We start from the raw sequence: 13,376 nt of genomic DNA on the forward strand, positions 1-13,376 counted from the left end.
AACGTTCACGATGTTTAGCAAATAATTAGCGTGCACCACTGGCAACAAAGAATCATCGGCCAAAAGTTGTTTGCACGGATGCGCCTGCGCATAAGTTGCATCTCCAAAGGCCATTTAGATTCTAGAATGTTGAGGAAGTCTGTTCCAGTGGAAAAATACCTGAAAGTTACGTTCATTGTATGTGAGTCAACCTTTCCCACAATTCGCGATTTTTTTCATCCGTTAAGGTATTCAAAGTCGGCGGTGTTTATTCACTTGGAGATTTAGTTCACTTAAACAAATCGCCATAGTAAAGGATTTCCAATAATACAGGAGCATGTACATTATACATAGACATTCTACACTATGAAGTGGCAAGTCTGAAAATGCCGTAGATTTCGAGAAATCAATCTCATTGTGCGAATAGCCAGCGGCCAAGAAAAATGAGTTAAATTCTTAAACCGTAGAAATTAAGGTAAAAGATATTTTCAAATGAGGCGATAAAATAGTCTGAAACAATTAAAAGGATTATTCCTTTAGATACGCATTTCTCTGCGTGAGATTTGCACACTTTGACGTTTGTAAGTTGGTTACGTAAACTTAGCATTATACGACATATCCACCAGCTTGGAAAAGTCCTCAATCTTCCTCTCTTTATCCACACAATCCTCCTGTTACCGGTCACACGACCTGTCCATGTGAAGGTTTGGCAGGAAGCCGATATTTGTGTTTCGGGAAATCTCGCTTCAAACCCAACTACATACCCCAGACTTCATACTCGAAAGTTTAAGTTGAGTTCAGGTTGGTCAGTGACTGTCAGCGAAAGCGTTACTGTCCTTTGTAAGAAGTTGATAACTGAGAAAGTCGAAAAGAAGTCGGACGGCGGCCTTCGGATTCGAATCGTCGACACACCGTCTCTTACGCTGAAGCTCATCCCGCTGACCCACAGAGGCATAGGTGACCATTGTTGCAAACCTTTACCAAGCCGCTAGACCTCGTATGGAGCAATAGTGTTTTGGTATGGTACATGTGACCTGAGTTTTGCTTGTGCATGAACCGACTACCAAGTTTGGCCCATCCATATACGAGGCAACAGATAGGGCATATGATTCAGATGCATGCTGGCGACCAGATTAGTGAATTCATCTGCAAACCAGATAAACCATATTTGCAAACTGAATCCAGCTATGCCTGCGCCGACTGATGGCCGTGAATTGAAGTGTGTCTCGGTAACTCTGATGTTTTCAGATGGGGGTTATTGAAACAAGTTGTAACAAAAGCAAGGCGGATCGTGGTGTTATTATTGGATATGCATGCAGCGAAATCCAACACGTTGACGTTCAGTATTCGCCAAAAGGAACTGAATTCCCGAAAACGAAAATGTTTTGAAATGTGTGTATGTGATTGACTGTCTGTCAAATTCTCCTTGTTGTAGATTTGTTGAGCTGAGCAAATCTCTTAGGTCATAAGTTTCGTCAAATTGGAAAATGCGTTCAGTATCAGTAAGATATCGTGTCCTGAGGTTGAACGTGAATCCATTACAGTGGGCGAAATTGCAGTGGGGTTTTCCAGCTGTATTATTTTACGGAATCCGATGAAATCCACATTCTATCTATGGAGGAGAAATGGGAGTTACTAATGGAGCTAAACTTGGGCTGATATCTACCGCTAAACTGGACTATGCCAAACAGATTTGGGGGACACGCTGCGACGGTATTTTGCGCTTTGGTCCAGGTCAGCATCATAAGACGCCTTCTTTGTGGACAGTTTGGCAAGCACACCTGAGCGCTTTCTGTACGGGCTGGCGTCTGGGCGCAAAACTTAGGTTATTCATATACGCACTCACTTTAGAAGCAAGCCCGACAATTGTCTCCACACAGCGGGCAAGTTTAACGTTCACTACAATTGACGTGATATGACACGTAATCCGTTGCACATCAGCGGTCAATACAACTACTCTGCAGTTCACAAAGCACACCCAAGCCGACGTCTGGGCGAAGGCTTCCATTTGGGTTGAGCTCAGTATCCTGGACCAACGACGGGAAGTCGTCGGTCAAAGACGACGAGGTTCGATGTAGTAGTATTCGGCCCTAAACGTTAGACTGGTTGTTGATGATTGCGACCCTTCTGGGTTCCGGCGCCCGATGTTCATCCACCACGAATGTAAGTGGTTTACTTGGACATTCGAGGGCTAATGGTGGTAACATCGAGACAAATGTAATAGGTTGATCTTATTCAGATAAGCTGCAATCAGACATACATGCGCAGACAGGTGCCAGCAATCTGGGAGCGCTTTGGTGTTTGCACGAGGAACTTAAATTTAGTCAGCGTGGATCACCATCACCTTACTAGCTCTAACAAGGTTATATCTCAGCACGGTGGGCTGCTGTTTCATGTGCCGTAGTACTATGGAACAATAATAATCGTTCGGCAGACAACCTTCAACAACGTAGCCCTCGGCCCCCATGATTTCCCTCAGGCCTTAGTGGTATGATGTACACATATCATATTTGCACATTATCCACTCAATCTACCGGGCGACCTCCTTCATGAAAGCCTGTCAACCGCCAATTTCTCAAGAAAAAATTTCGATGCCATATCTAAAGCTGTTTGTCAATCCATGCACTGGCCAAACGAAGCAAATGATTCACTGGTCCAAGGCAGATTGTTTCAGAATATTTTCTCGCTGGCCTTGAAAAATAATCTTTCTTTGATCTATACGCTCTAAGCATTTAACTCGTCATTCTTTTGCCTTGTGCGCTAAAGCAATTTGAGAGCACGCGTTTACTGGCTTGTGCACAAATAACCAATCAGAATGCTGGCTTATGCATGGACTACTTGATCCTTAAACCAGCCGCACCTTGGACGCACAATGCTTTTTATGCAAGGCCTTCGAAAATGGAGTTAAGCTTTTCAAACCAAAATGTTGCGTTTCACTGCATATGTGCTCGGACGAAAGATCATCCCATCTGCCATAATTTTTTGTGATATGTTCCAACTAATTTCTTTTTGAAATTTTCGGCGCCCATTGGACCTTGAACTAGCTGTGCTATGGCTTCGGAGGTGGCCTCATACGCCTTTCGTGAGAATTTTAGGGCTGTATCGTTTTCACCCTTCACGGCATTCAAAAAAGTCTTAAATCAATACATGAAGGATAAGTATGTAGTATTTGTGCGCCCAACCAGTAATTGAAGCACCAGCATACTTTCGCGTAACTAATGAACACAATCATATGTTGTCAAAGTTTTGTACGGCGGGATTCTGGTTAATTGATGGCTAACCGAATAGGAGGTGAGCAGCTGCAGTGCCCTTCTGAAATATGGAACGCCGTCGCCTTTGGTGCGGCAGTTTGTGGCCGGCGAATTCGGCAAGACCCTTATCACTCAGGATATGTACAACCATTGGCGGAAGTGTTGACCTTCTCAGTTGAGTAGGTGCCACGTAGTTGGGTTTTATTTTGGCAATTGATATGCCTTCGGTCCTGGCGGAGGAAGGTCACTATAGCCAGATATGCTTCGCCCATTGGCGGCAGATATCGTCGTTTGCACCCTTTCTAAATGTAGTGAATGTGGACAGAACGCGTGCAAGGAGCCGTTTTCGGTAGGTTTTTTAAAGCACTTAATATCCGGTCTGTAGGTGCAAGCTGTACTACTTCTTGATAACCGACGCCATGGGAACCGGGCGTATGGTTATGTATGCGTTTGTGGAGAGCAAACAGTTTCCTTCTATGCGTAAACTGTTCAGCTCATCCAGGGAAGTGATAGGTGGGAATTATCCAGTTAAGACCTCTCATGGACTAGATGGTGGCTAAACGCGGGCGTCAAGAGTGGTGTTTGGCTGTGACGTGATGGTTTGTTACTTCCACATCAGAAGATCTATCAGAAAGCACGTACGCATCATTTATCATCAATGTACGTTTGGTAATAGACACGCTCTACCAATAGGTAGCCCATATTTCACCGCATGGCTTGCCTGGACAACGCTAGGTTAGGTTATTACAAGCACACAAATTCCAGCAAGACCTACAGATTTCGCGCTGCACGGACCCTCGATTCGTTTATCTTACGGCCTGCCGGTTGTACATCACCCGAAAATGGGCACAGTCCGGAATGACTCACTTTGATAATGTGACCAAAAACCGTTTGGAGAATGCGAACGGCCACCTTAAAGACCAAGTGCACCACTCCAACGCAGTAAAGCATGCAATACAAAAGATGTCCCGGCACTCCGAATGGCTAATTTAAGAATTTGTGATGCATACGTCATATCACTGTGACCAACGCAAATCCTAAAGGGCGGGGGCTACGTTCCTTATTGGATCTGTCGAATGAATGCGTTTTGAGGCAACTTGGAACACGACAACCGATGCTGAGCCATGATAGTGTTGGAACAATCAAGATGAGGCATACCCAAGCTTGGCAAATTATAATTTGTGTTGCAAGCACCCAGGTGCTCCAAGACGGTTGACACCCGTGATGGAGCATGCGTACGCCCCGCTTCTACTAGGTGATGTGGTCCCTCTGTGTCCATTTGTTCTTCGTATTTAGGCCTCAATCGGTTGCAAGCAGCGAGATTAATTGGTCATAGACTCTTTCTTAGGTTACCTTCCTATCCATCAACGGTGGATTCCAGGCTAAAAACTACCTTGACAGCTTTACCACACACTTGTTTCTAAACAACCGGCAACAGCTTCGGACGGCCTTCGTAAGCAACTGAACTGAGTGGTGGATAAAGTTCAGAGCTGGAAGCCAGATGGGCCGCAATCATCTTTGAGCAATTGGTTGTCCTAGGGGTAAATCCTGCTGCGTCAAGGCACAAGTCTGCAAAGACGGCCTGCAAAAGGTGGTCGACGATACTGCAACGCAATTCAGATGGTACTGTAGGGACTCTGAGTTGGGCTTCTGTGTTCTCTGTGACTGGCCGACTACCAACAGTGACCGCTGGTGTGCAACGGATCGTGTATCATATGACACCAACTGTAGTGATGTTGAACCTTGCCCGCTGTGCGTTGATGCTCTTCAGGCTCGTAACAAAGGTGACCCCACAGAAGAATAACTTACTTTTTGGCACGCTTCTACCCGGCCTATCTGAAAAACACAAAGGCGTGCTTGCTACCAGGTTCGCAAAAACAACGCCTTATGTATACCTGGACCTGGTCACGGAATATAAGCATGGTGTGTCCCGGAAGTCACCGGGTCCCTGTGTTTTCGGATCCAAGGGGAACTACTCGACAGCCGTGAATAAATCTCTGACTATTACGGTTGATGATGTAAGCGCGAGCTAAATGAAATAGACGAAGATGTTTTCATGTGATCCATCAGCCTCAACCAGTTGGTCTTTTAACCAGACCTCATGCATTCCATTTAAGTCCCGTATTTCCTGAGGGATACAGCAAGAAGGCATGCGGAATAGCCGCTTGAGATATCCCTGTATAAACCTCTACGATATTACAGCCGCTGAAATGCCCCCAAGTTTATCGGCCACCTGCCTAATGGTGATATTTCGATAACCGCACTTATGTTTTCTTCTCATCTCAAATGTCACTGGCTAAATGAATCCTCCGCACTTAGTAGTTCCTGCGCTTCCCGACAGGACAAATGTACCAACAAAACCCAACTTTTTAGGTAATCTATTTTGAATATTTTCTTCGTCAGCTAGTTTCACTCAGGTGTCCGCTATGGGTGACGTGGGTTCGATGAGACTAGTTGATCAAACTCTGGAATTCCTAGCATAATAGAAAACCACGGTTTTAACAAAAAACGCACGAATTTTGGCCAATAATAAACGCGGCGTTCGTAATTTTAACTGGTAACTGCAACTGTTGGGCAAAAGTTGTTCACACGAACGGCACTTCGCATATTTTGCAGACACAAGGTCCATGTATATTTTAGAATGTTCAGGGAAATATTTCGCCTGTAATACTCTCTGGAAGTTTCGTCTTTTGTGAGGCAAATTTTTCCCCAACTTGCGATTCCTCATTACATTACACAACGCCTTCACAGTCGGTGATGCTTATTGACCTTGTAGATTCGCTTACCTAAACTAATCACCATGCAGATAATTTGCAAAATACATGCACAAAGACATATTGCATAGGCATTCTACACTATGAAGTGGAAACCCGGGAAATGTCGTAGCTTTCGAGAAATCAGTTGCATTGCGCGAATTCTTGGCGGCCCAAAGCCTTAGCACTGCAACTTTGAGATTAAATGCGCTAAAAAACTGAAATTGGAGATCAGTTAAAACAAAGTATATTAGAAGGCTACTTATCGCTCTCGGAGTGAGCCTGGATTAGACTAAATGCGGAAAATATTTATTCGAACCACAATGTCTTAGAGAAAATGGTAGCTGCATGCTAAACGTCGGTCAATGTGAAGGCGATTTAGAAGCCCAAAGCGTGTAACTTAAGAAAAAATGGATTTCTCAAGTGAGCGAGGTCAAAGCCAGATCGATCCAAAAAATCTACTCCGGGAAAACCCTGGTGACTTCATGTGGGATATGTTTTTCATAGTCATTATAGCCGTCATTTCTGATGCAAACATGTGGTGATATAATAAACGTATTTAAATTTGGCCACAGCGCTATTTCTGAGTCACAAGGTAGGATTTTCTGTAGCTGTCGTGCGATGTTCATGCATTAGTACTGCGCTGACCTTGCAGGCCGTCCGTGCTGAGGTACTGTTGCTGAGGCTACGGCGGCGAACCAAAGTCCAACGTACTGCGTTCAAAACAGCAGCATCTCTGTCAAATGACCCAAAGCCTGAAGAAAATTGAAACCGTTTTTCAAGAGCATAGCCATTGGTTCAAACTCCAAAACTTAACTCACCAAGTTGTGTGGGGCTGTGAGCACACATTATTCCTTCTTTTCTTCCTAGTTACCAAGGTCAGTGTGAGGCTGACATCCTTCATAAACAAACGAGCGCGCTGAATGAGAAGAAAACAACGACTCCTTATTGACTTCGCCACCCTTAAATTACGTTGTCATTATTTTCCGAAGTGCGGCCTGAATTCTGAGTCAAATAGTCGACATCGTGAGAGTACAGATGGACTTTGATCATGGCGCGGGACCCCTGATGCCACTGAAGCACTTCGCGCACAATAATGTGCCTACATCAACTCAAGGACCATGTAGTGCGAATCACTTGAAGTACATTATGTGCGCAATGGACTGAGCAGGTCCCACAGGTTGGTCACTAGGTTCCTGTATGACAGTGTATAATTTGAGCAGTTTCATGAATCTATTTTGCGGTACACAGCAGCGGTGGATGCGTCATGCGCAGCGTACTAGTCAACGTCTTTATGCGTAACACCATTTCATCACTCCATCATACCACGTCTAGTCAACCCATGAATTGCAGTTACTAGCACTCACTTGTATCTCTGGCAACAGCGATAACAAGCTTTAAGCTTAGGTGACGATATAACTTGGAGGTTTTAACGACACCTATAAGCTCATGCCGAAAATTGAGACAGGCTGATGAGTAGGGGTTAATCGAGCAACGTGAACCCATCTGCTCCCTGTACTTGGTGTTTGGAGGGCATTTTAGAATGCTCTGGCATTTTGAAACAGGTTCTAATTTGTCCAGTGTGATAATTTTTCGTTTCTTTTCGCGCTTGGACTGCTCATAGTGTGCAAGGCTTTTTAATGTTACGCTTTACTATCGCGCCCATAGTACATGAGCTTCAGACAACCCGCATTCTTTGACAAACTTTCACGTTCGGCCCAGCGCGTGATCTAAAGGACGCTTCTTAAATAATAACATTAATAATAGAACGTGCGCGTAGCAATAAGTGTTAGCCTATTCGTCACGGACTACCGCACCACCATACAATAGAAATAAACATTTTTCATGGTTTTCCGGGCCCCAGTGTTATACGATCTGCCTAGCGTGACCTGGGGCCAGAGAGCTTATCCTGCATAGCAACCACATTACCAGGTGGAGGAAATACAACAGCGGGACGAATATTCGTCGCATGATTAAATACGGTACGTAACATGAGAATACTGGCACAAACGTATGCGTCGACCTGAGATTGACGCCAACAGTGCATAGTGTGATGCTCAATGATAAAGAGGGCCAGATTCAGTGGAATCCTAATTTCTTGAAAGCTGAACGCAGACCATGAATGAGCTTTGAAATAGCCTGCTTGTCACTCCCAAAAAATCCACAAATCTGCCAAACAATATTCTACATCGGCTAAACACAGACTTTCTCGGTAAGCGGGCAATACGCTCCACTCATTGCGGCTAATTATGACGAGTCAGCTGAAAATTTTTTGGTCACTCCGGAAACCGTAGTGCCGAGAGCGGGGAACAAAAATCCTTCACATCTCAACAAAGTTCCAGGAAACTAGTTATTCGTGTATTACATTGGAGAAATCCGCCCTGAAAAAAATGTGCACCAAAGTGATGTGATCTTCTGTTCTCCAGAAGTGGTGTTTCCCTGTTTCATAACAACGAAGCGTTTAAAAGCAGTCAGTGTCTACCTACGTTCACCTAAGAACGGTTTTTGGTAGGATAAACTACTACGCCACGCATCAAAAGTAAACCAGATGTAATTTTGGAGACGCTGCGTTGTGTTTTAATTGCGAATTTACGCGGCCATTCGGATCCAGCTGCACCCATCAGCAAAAGCTTGTTCATGGCATTTTTTAAAGGGAGGGCACTCTCTAGGTCACCAATCACCGACGATCCGCATATGATTACCACCTTAAACAACTAGGCACGAAACCTAATCAAAGCACATTTTACCGTTTTTCCGTGTTTTTTAATTGGAAGGTAACGTACGGAAGTTCAAGAGCAACCTCCTCCCAAGTGGATTTTTCAACAACTTTGGTTTGCATTATACTTGCCAGGCAAAACAAATTGAATGAGTCGCTTCAGCAAACGTTTTTAAAAGTTGGCTTGCTATTCATTGTAATAATGAAAGAAGAATCAATGTACTATGCGGCACTAATGCGAGCATACACCCCTGCGGACAAGCTTAGCTCATAAATATACACAAGTGTTTGGTAGATAACGAAGCGCTTTCTAATATTAGCACGTAGATTGCCGACGCGACGATAGCTTTCTTGTTGCTAACAACCTTAGCTATAATACTCTGTAAAGCGTGAAAATGTTGCCAGAAATTAAAACCAGCTATGGCTTCTGTCTTAAATCTTCCTAATCATTGTCGAATCTGGAATAGTCCCCTCTCAGTGGAGGCAATCTGTTTTCCGCCCTTATTTTTAATCCGGACCCAGGTGAACTACGTCCAATTACAGAGGAATTCATCATACCCCTCTTTTAATGCAAGCCCTTGAACGTCCGGTCAAAGGCCTCCTAATCAGGTTTCTCTTAGCTACAAATGCAAAGGATGACCAACAGTACGGATTTCTATCTCAGAGATCCGTTATTGGCCGCCAGCTTCACTTCTTTGAGACTATCACAGCAGCCTACAAAGCTGGATACCCCACTGCAACAGTCTACCTGAACATTCAAAAGGCCTTCATCAGGTACCCAAATTCCTCCCTGCAACACAAACTTAGTACCGTTGGCATCACTAAAGCCTTATTTTAGTTGATCGCCTCCTATTAGACAGGGCGCAAATAACGCAAATCGGGGACATGCAATCATGTCCACTATATTTCACTGTTGGAGTCATCCAAGGAAGCGTGCTATGCCCCATCATTTCCCTACTGTGCGTCAGTGACGTCCCCGGCGCAATATCCCCTGGTAAGGCCTACTCCTTCGTGAACGATAAAAAAGATTGTACATATTACCCCTCTGCACAAGCCCTGCCTCCCACCATATTAAGCGCGACTTAGATTAACTGACTCGCTGATCCAGCGACTCTGGCCTAAGCTTCTCCTCCACAAAATTTGCACAAATTCCTGCCGTTGCTTTCTCCCAGCTGATGCTTTCACAATAAGTGGAAACCCTATCACGTGTTCCACGGCGATGAAAGATCTCAGCCTCAGATACTCCTGTACTTTTAGTTTTTCCCACCGGGTGACAATTCAGGCTGCCAGAGCACGCAGGCTCAGTTTTTAACACTGCACTCCAGACACAACGGTTACAATTTTTAAGCTATGCGCATGACCAACCGTGCAATTTCGTCCCGCATTCTCCTGCCTTTACACTCAAAGTCGCAGGCTCGCAATTGAAAATGTCCAACCCTCATTCACGGAAAAGCTGTTCCCTCGGTCAAGCCCCTCTCTTACCTCTCCCGCTGTCAAATCCTAGGCCTCGAACCACTGTGGCTTAAACGGTTAAAATTGAATCTGACCCCTACACCGTCTGCTACCCAAAAAGCCTTTGTATCAGAGGCAAGACCACCCCGGTCGTGCAAACCTACGCTACTACTTCTTTCTGGCTTATTACGCTCGCATCTGGAACAGCCCTCTTGAGCACCTGCGAAGCGTCATGCACCATCATACTTCTTCTGAGTCCGTAGACAAAGTCCTCACCTGTGAAACTGCTGCCGCCTTTCCTGATACTCCACTACCCTATGACCTGCTCTACAAATCGGGTTCAGTGCGAATTTGAGTTAAGCGGCATTACAATTGGTGGGTATGTAAAAGATCCTGTTATCACTTCTTCCTATCCTCTCTAACCACTTAAGCCAAAGTAGGACTTAAACGCCTACTTGATCTCAATGTGCTGTGCTGCTGGCCTGGTTGCTATCTCTTTTCATTTTTTACCCAAGCCAACTTACACCTCGTACTATTATAGTCCCTACAGCGGATCACTCTATCAACTCTCTAGCGACTATTGCTCTCGGCCAAACTCTACTGACGAAAGCCATATTAAAGTCAGCTCTTTATCTTTAGATCGTTGTATGAATTTAGCGCCTACTAAATCGAAATGTACTGCGTTACTGGTCTGGTTATTTTTTCCACAGCCAACTTATACCTCGTCCCACTCAAGTACATGCTCCTGATTACTCTGTCAGCTGTCTAGTGGCTGGTGCTATCAGCCTAAGTCTACCTGATAAAACAACCGAAATTCAGCTTTTTTCTTCATTACCAGAGCTCATTCTGCGCAAGTATATATCCCGTCCGATGATTACCCCACTAAACCCTCTTTCAAACAACTTTGTGTTGCGCTTCTACTTGGCATGGTAGCCCACACAAACGCTCGGAAGCCGTATAGCCATGATGCACTCGGCGTGAATATCATCATTCATTTCGCACTGTCTCACTGACAGCTGTGGTTTCACTTCTCCTCCACGACTTACCTTTACCAGTGCCTGTATGCTGTTTGCTTGTTCGAATTGACTGAGACGTCTTTACTGGCCCTGCCTTCCCCCGACCAGAAAATTGGTAGCTGAAGTATTTAGTAATGCACAAACCGCATTTATGACTGGATGGTTTCCACCCTGCGGATCTGGTAGTATGCACGAGGGATGAAAACCTCGTGTGGTGAACGAGTACGCCCTGCGAAGAGGGTCGCTCTGTAGCCTGCACCATGGTGCGTTTGCATATCCGCAGCCTTCCAGTAGCCCATCGCCGATGGTTCGGAGCCTGACCTTTAAATTCAGGAAATCAAAAAAGTACTGCTGGATTCTTTCGGTTGCCGCCAGTGTCGGGCTCGCCCCAGTTGAGTTACGTATTTGGCAATGCCATAAAACACGGATGAGTAAAAAACAGGCCGATCATCTGTCAAAATTAAAAAGTACACCTGAGATAACTTGAAGATACTTTGCAATGCTTATGGCCCACATTGACGAGCATAGCCACATCGCACCAAAACCCGTTTCGTCAACCAAACAAAGAACACATCTGCCTTCCGCTCCCAATAATGGACACGAAAGTTTTCATGGCTATGCACCACTTACAGATTTAAGCTGATAACAGAGCTTCGGGGATTGGTGACTGTTTTTCTTGCACATGTTTTCTCTCCTGGTACCGTCCAACTCATTTTATAAATACCAGAGTGATTGGTTATCTTAGAATTTCACTCCCGTCGGCCCCTATACATCTGACCTCCATACCACAACTCTACGCACTTACATAGGCTTTTACTAGATGCCTTGTGATTCAATACCGTATGTTTGCAAACCCACTCTCTAGTCGCTAGTCTATTCAGTACAAATCCATATTTATCCTACTCCATATAATCACTTGTCATCACCCTAATTGCGGCAGTTTTTTCTTTCTCTGTATATTGGTGCGCAGTATCCCATCTGAAGTCTCTTCAACCTCACCATGCTTATCACATCCCATCCCCTCATCTTCGAAGTGTTGAACTTCTGCAATGTCCGGTTTGGACGACCTGGTTGGTTGTTATCAACCCCATCTGACCTATGATCTACAACCGCGGGATCCCCAAACGGACCGAAGAACCTTGTGCTCCCATATCGGCTTTGTTCCACCCTGTTTCCTCGGCCAGCCTTAAATGAACCCCGCTACCCGAAGAATTGCACACACCAGCCTAATCCCCTTAAATGTGGCCAATGATTGCACAGCATTGCCATACCTAGTTTGATAGAACACCCGCAAATATCCAATTCCTTCTCTCGACCCTGACCTCTCGTTCACTCGTTCCGTTAACCGCAACGCACCACCTGACCCCAACTGCTTCCATGGCATATTCATTCCAACCTGTTGAACTACTCGTTCGAATTTCACTACCTCTGTTTCTGTGCCTCTCACTAAATTCATTGGCCTTCAATACAGTTCGTGTTCCTGTTTGCGTGATGCCACCATCTCACTCTTTAAAAGACCTATCTTGCCCGACTCAAAACAGCAACATAGGTGAGTCCTACGGTTTCTGTGATTCCTGTTAACGCAAATCCGCTTTGCTGAACCTCACAATTCAACCCTACTTACAATTTTGTGACCCTGGCCATGAGTTCAACAGTCCAGAACCACCAGGCCCGAACGGTGGCTTTAGGTTTTAGTTCAACATGACCGTCTGGATGGCACCAACTCTGCTTCTTCACCTGATCAGATGTCTCGCTTCCTCACTTTTCACCCTTTACACTTTTTTGCCACGTGTCAGACAGGAAGCCGTTTATTAAGCCCTTCCCCGCTTTGCTGTTTGCCCGCTTACTTCAACTCCTAGCGATCTGACCTTGTTCAATGTTCTCTCCAACGGCACATTGTAACTGTGCATCCCTCCCGTGCCGGTTCAGTGGCGGCATGCCTATTCGGTATAATACCCGCCCCTAATGATGCTGTCCTATTTCCTAACCCCCCGTGCCCACGATCCCCGCTAAACATGCTTTTAGTATGACTGTAACGTTATAATCATACCTGAGTGTATGCCCACACGAACTGGGAAATAAACATTATTTTTATCATTATCAATATGAACGTACTCACTGTCGTTCACTCTTGCGATCTATTGCAATCGCCAGGCATAATTCTATGCGCGATCCTGGTTAACAATCCCCGACTATGCCACATCCGACA

At 45.1% G+C, this 13,376-nt stretch overlaps 1 protein-coding gene across 1 annotated transcript in view; it reads left to right on the forward strand.

Annotated features, from left to right (window-relative positions):
• Positions 1-12,746, forward strand: part of T265_03834 (hypothetical protein) — a gene marked incomplete at both ends in the record, with an annotated part of 75,777 nt that extends 63,031 nt beyond the window's left edge. The window contains 2 exons of the mRNA XM_009168415.1: positions 9,243-9,536; positions 12,451-12,746. Coding sequence (XP_009166679.1) covers positions 9,243-9,536; position 12,451 — 295 coding nt within the window. The remainder of the gene's footprint in view (positions 1-9,242; positions 9,537-12,450) is intronic.
• Positions 12,747-13,376: the final 630 nt, after the last annotated feature.

This window comes from Opisthorchis viverrini (genome assembly GCF_000715545.1).
Source record: "Opisthorchis viverrini unplaced genomic scaffold opera_v5_57, whole genome shotgun sequence".
Lineage (NCBI taxonomy): Eukaryota > Metazoa > Platyhelminthes > Trematoda > Opisthorchiida > Opisthorchiidae > Opisthorchis > Opisthorchis viverrini.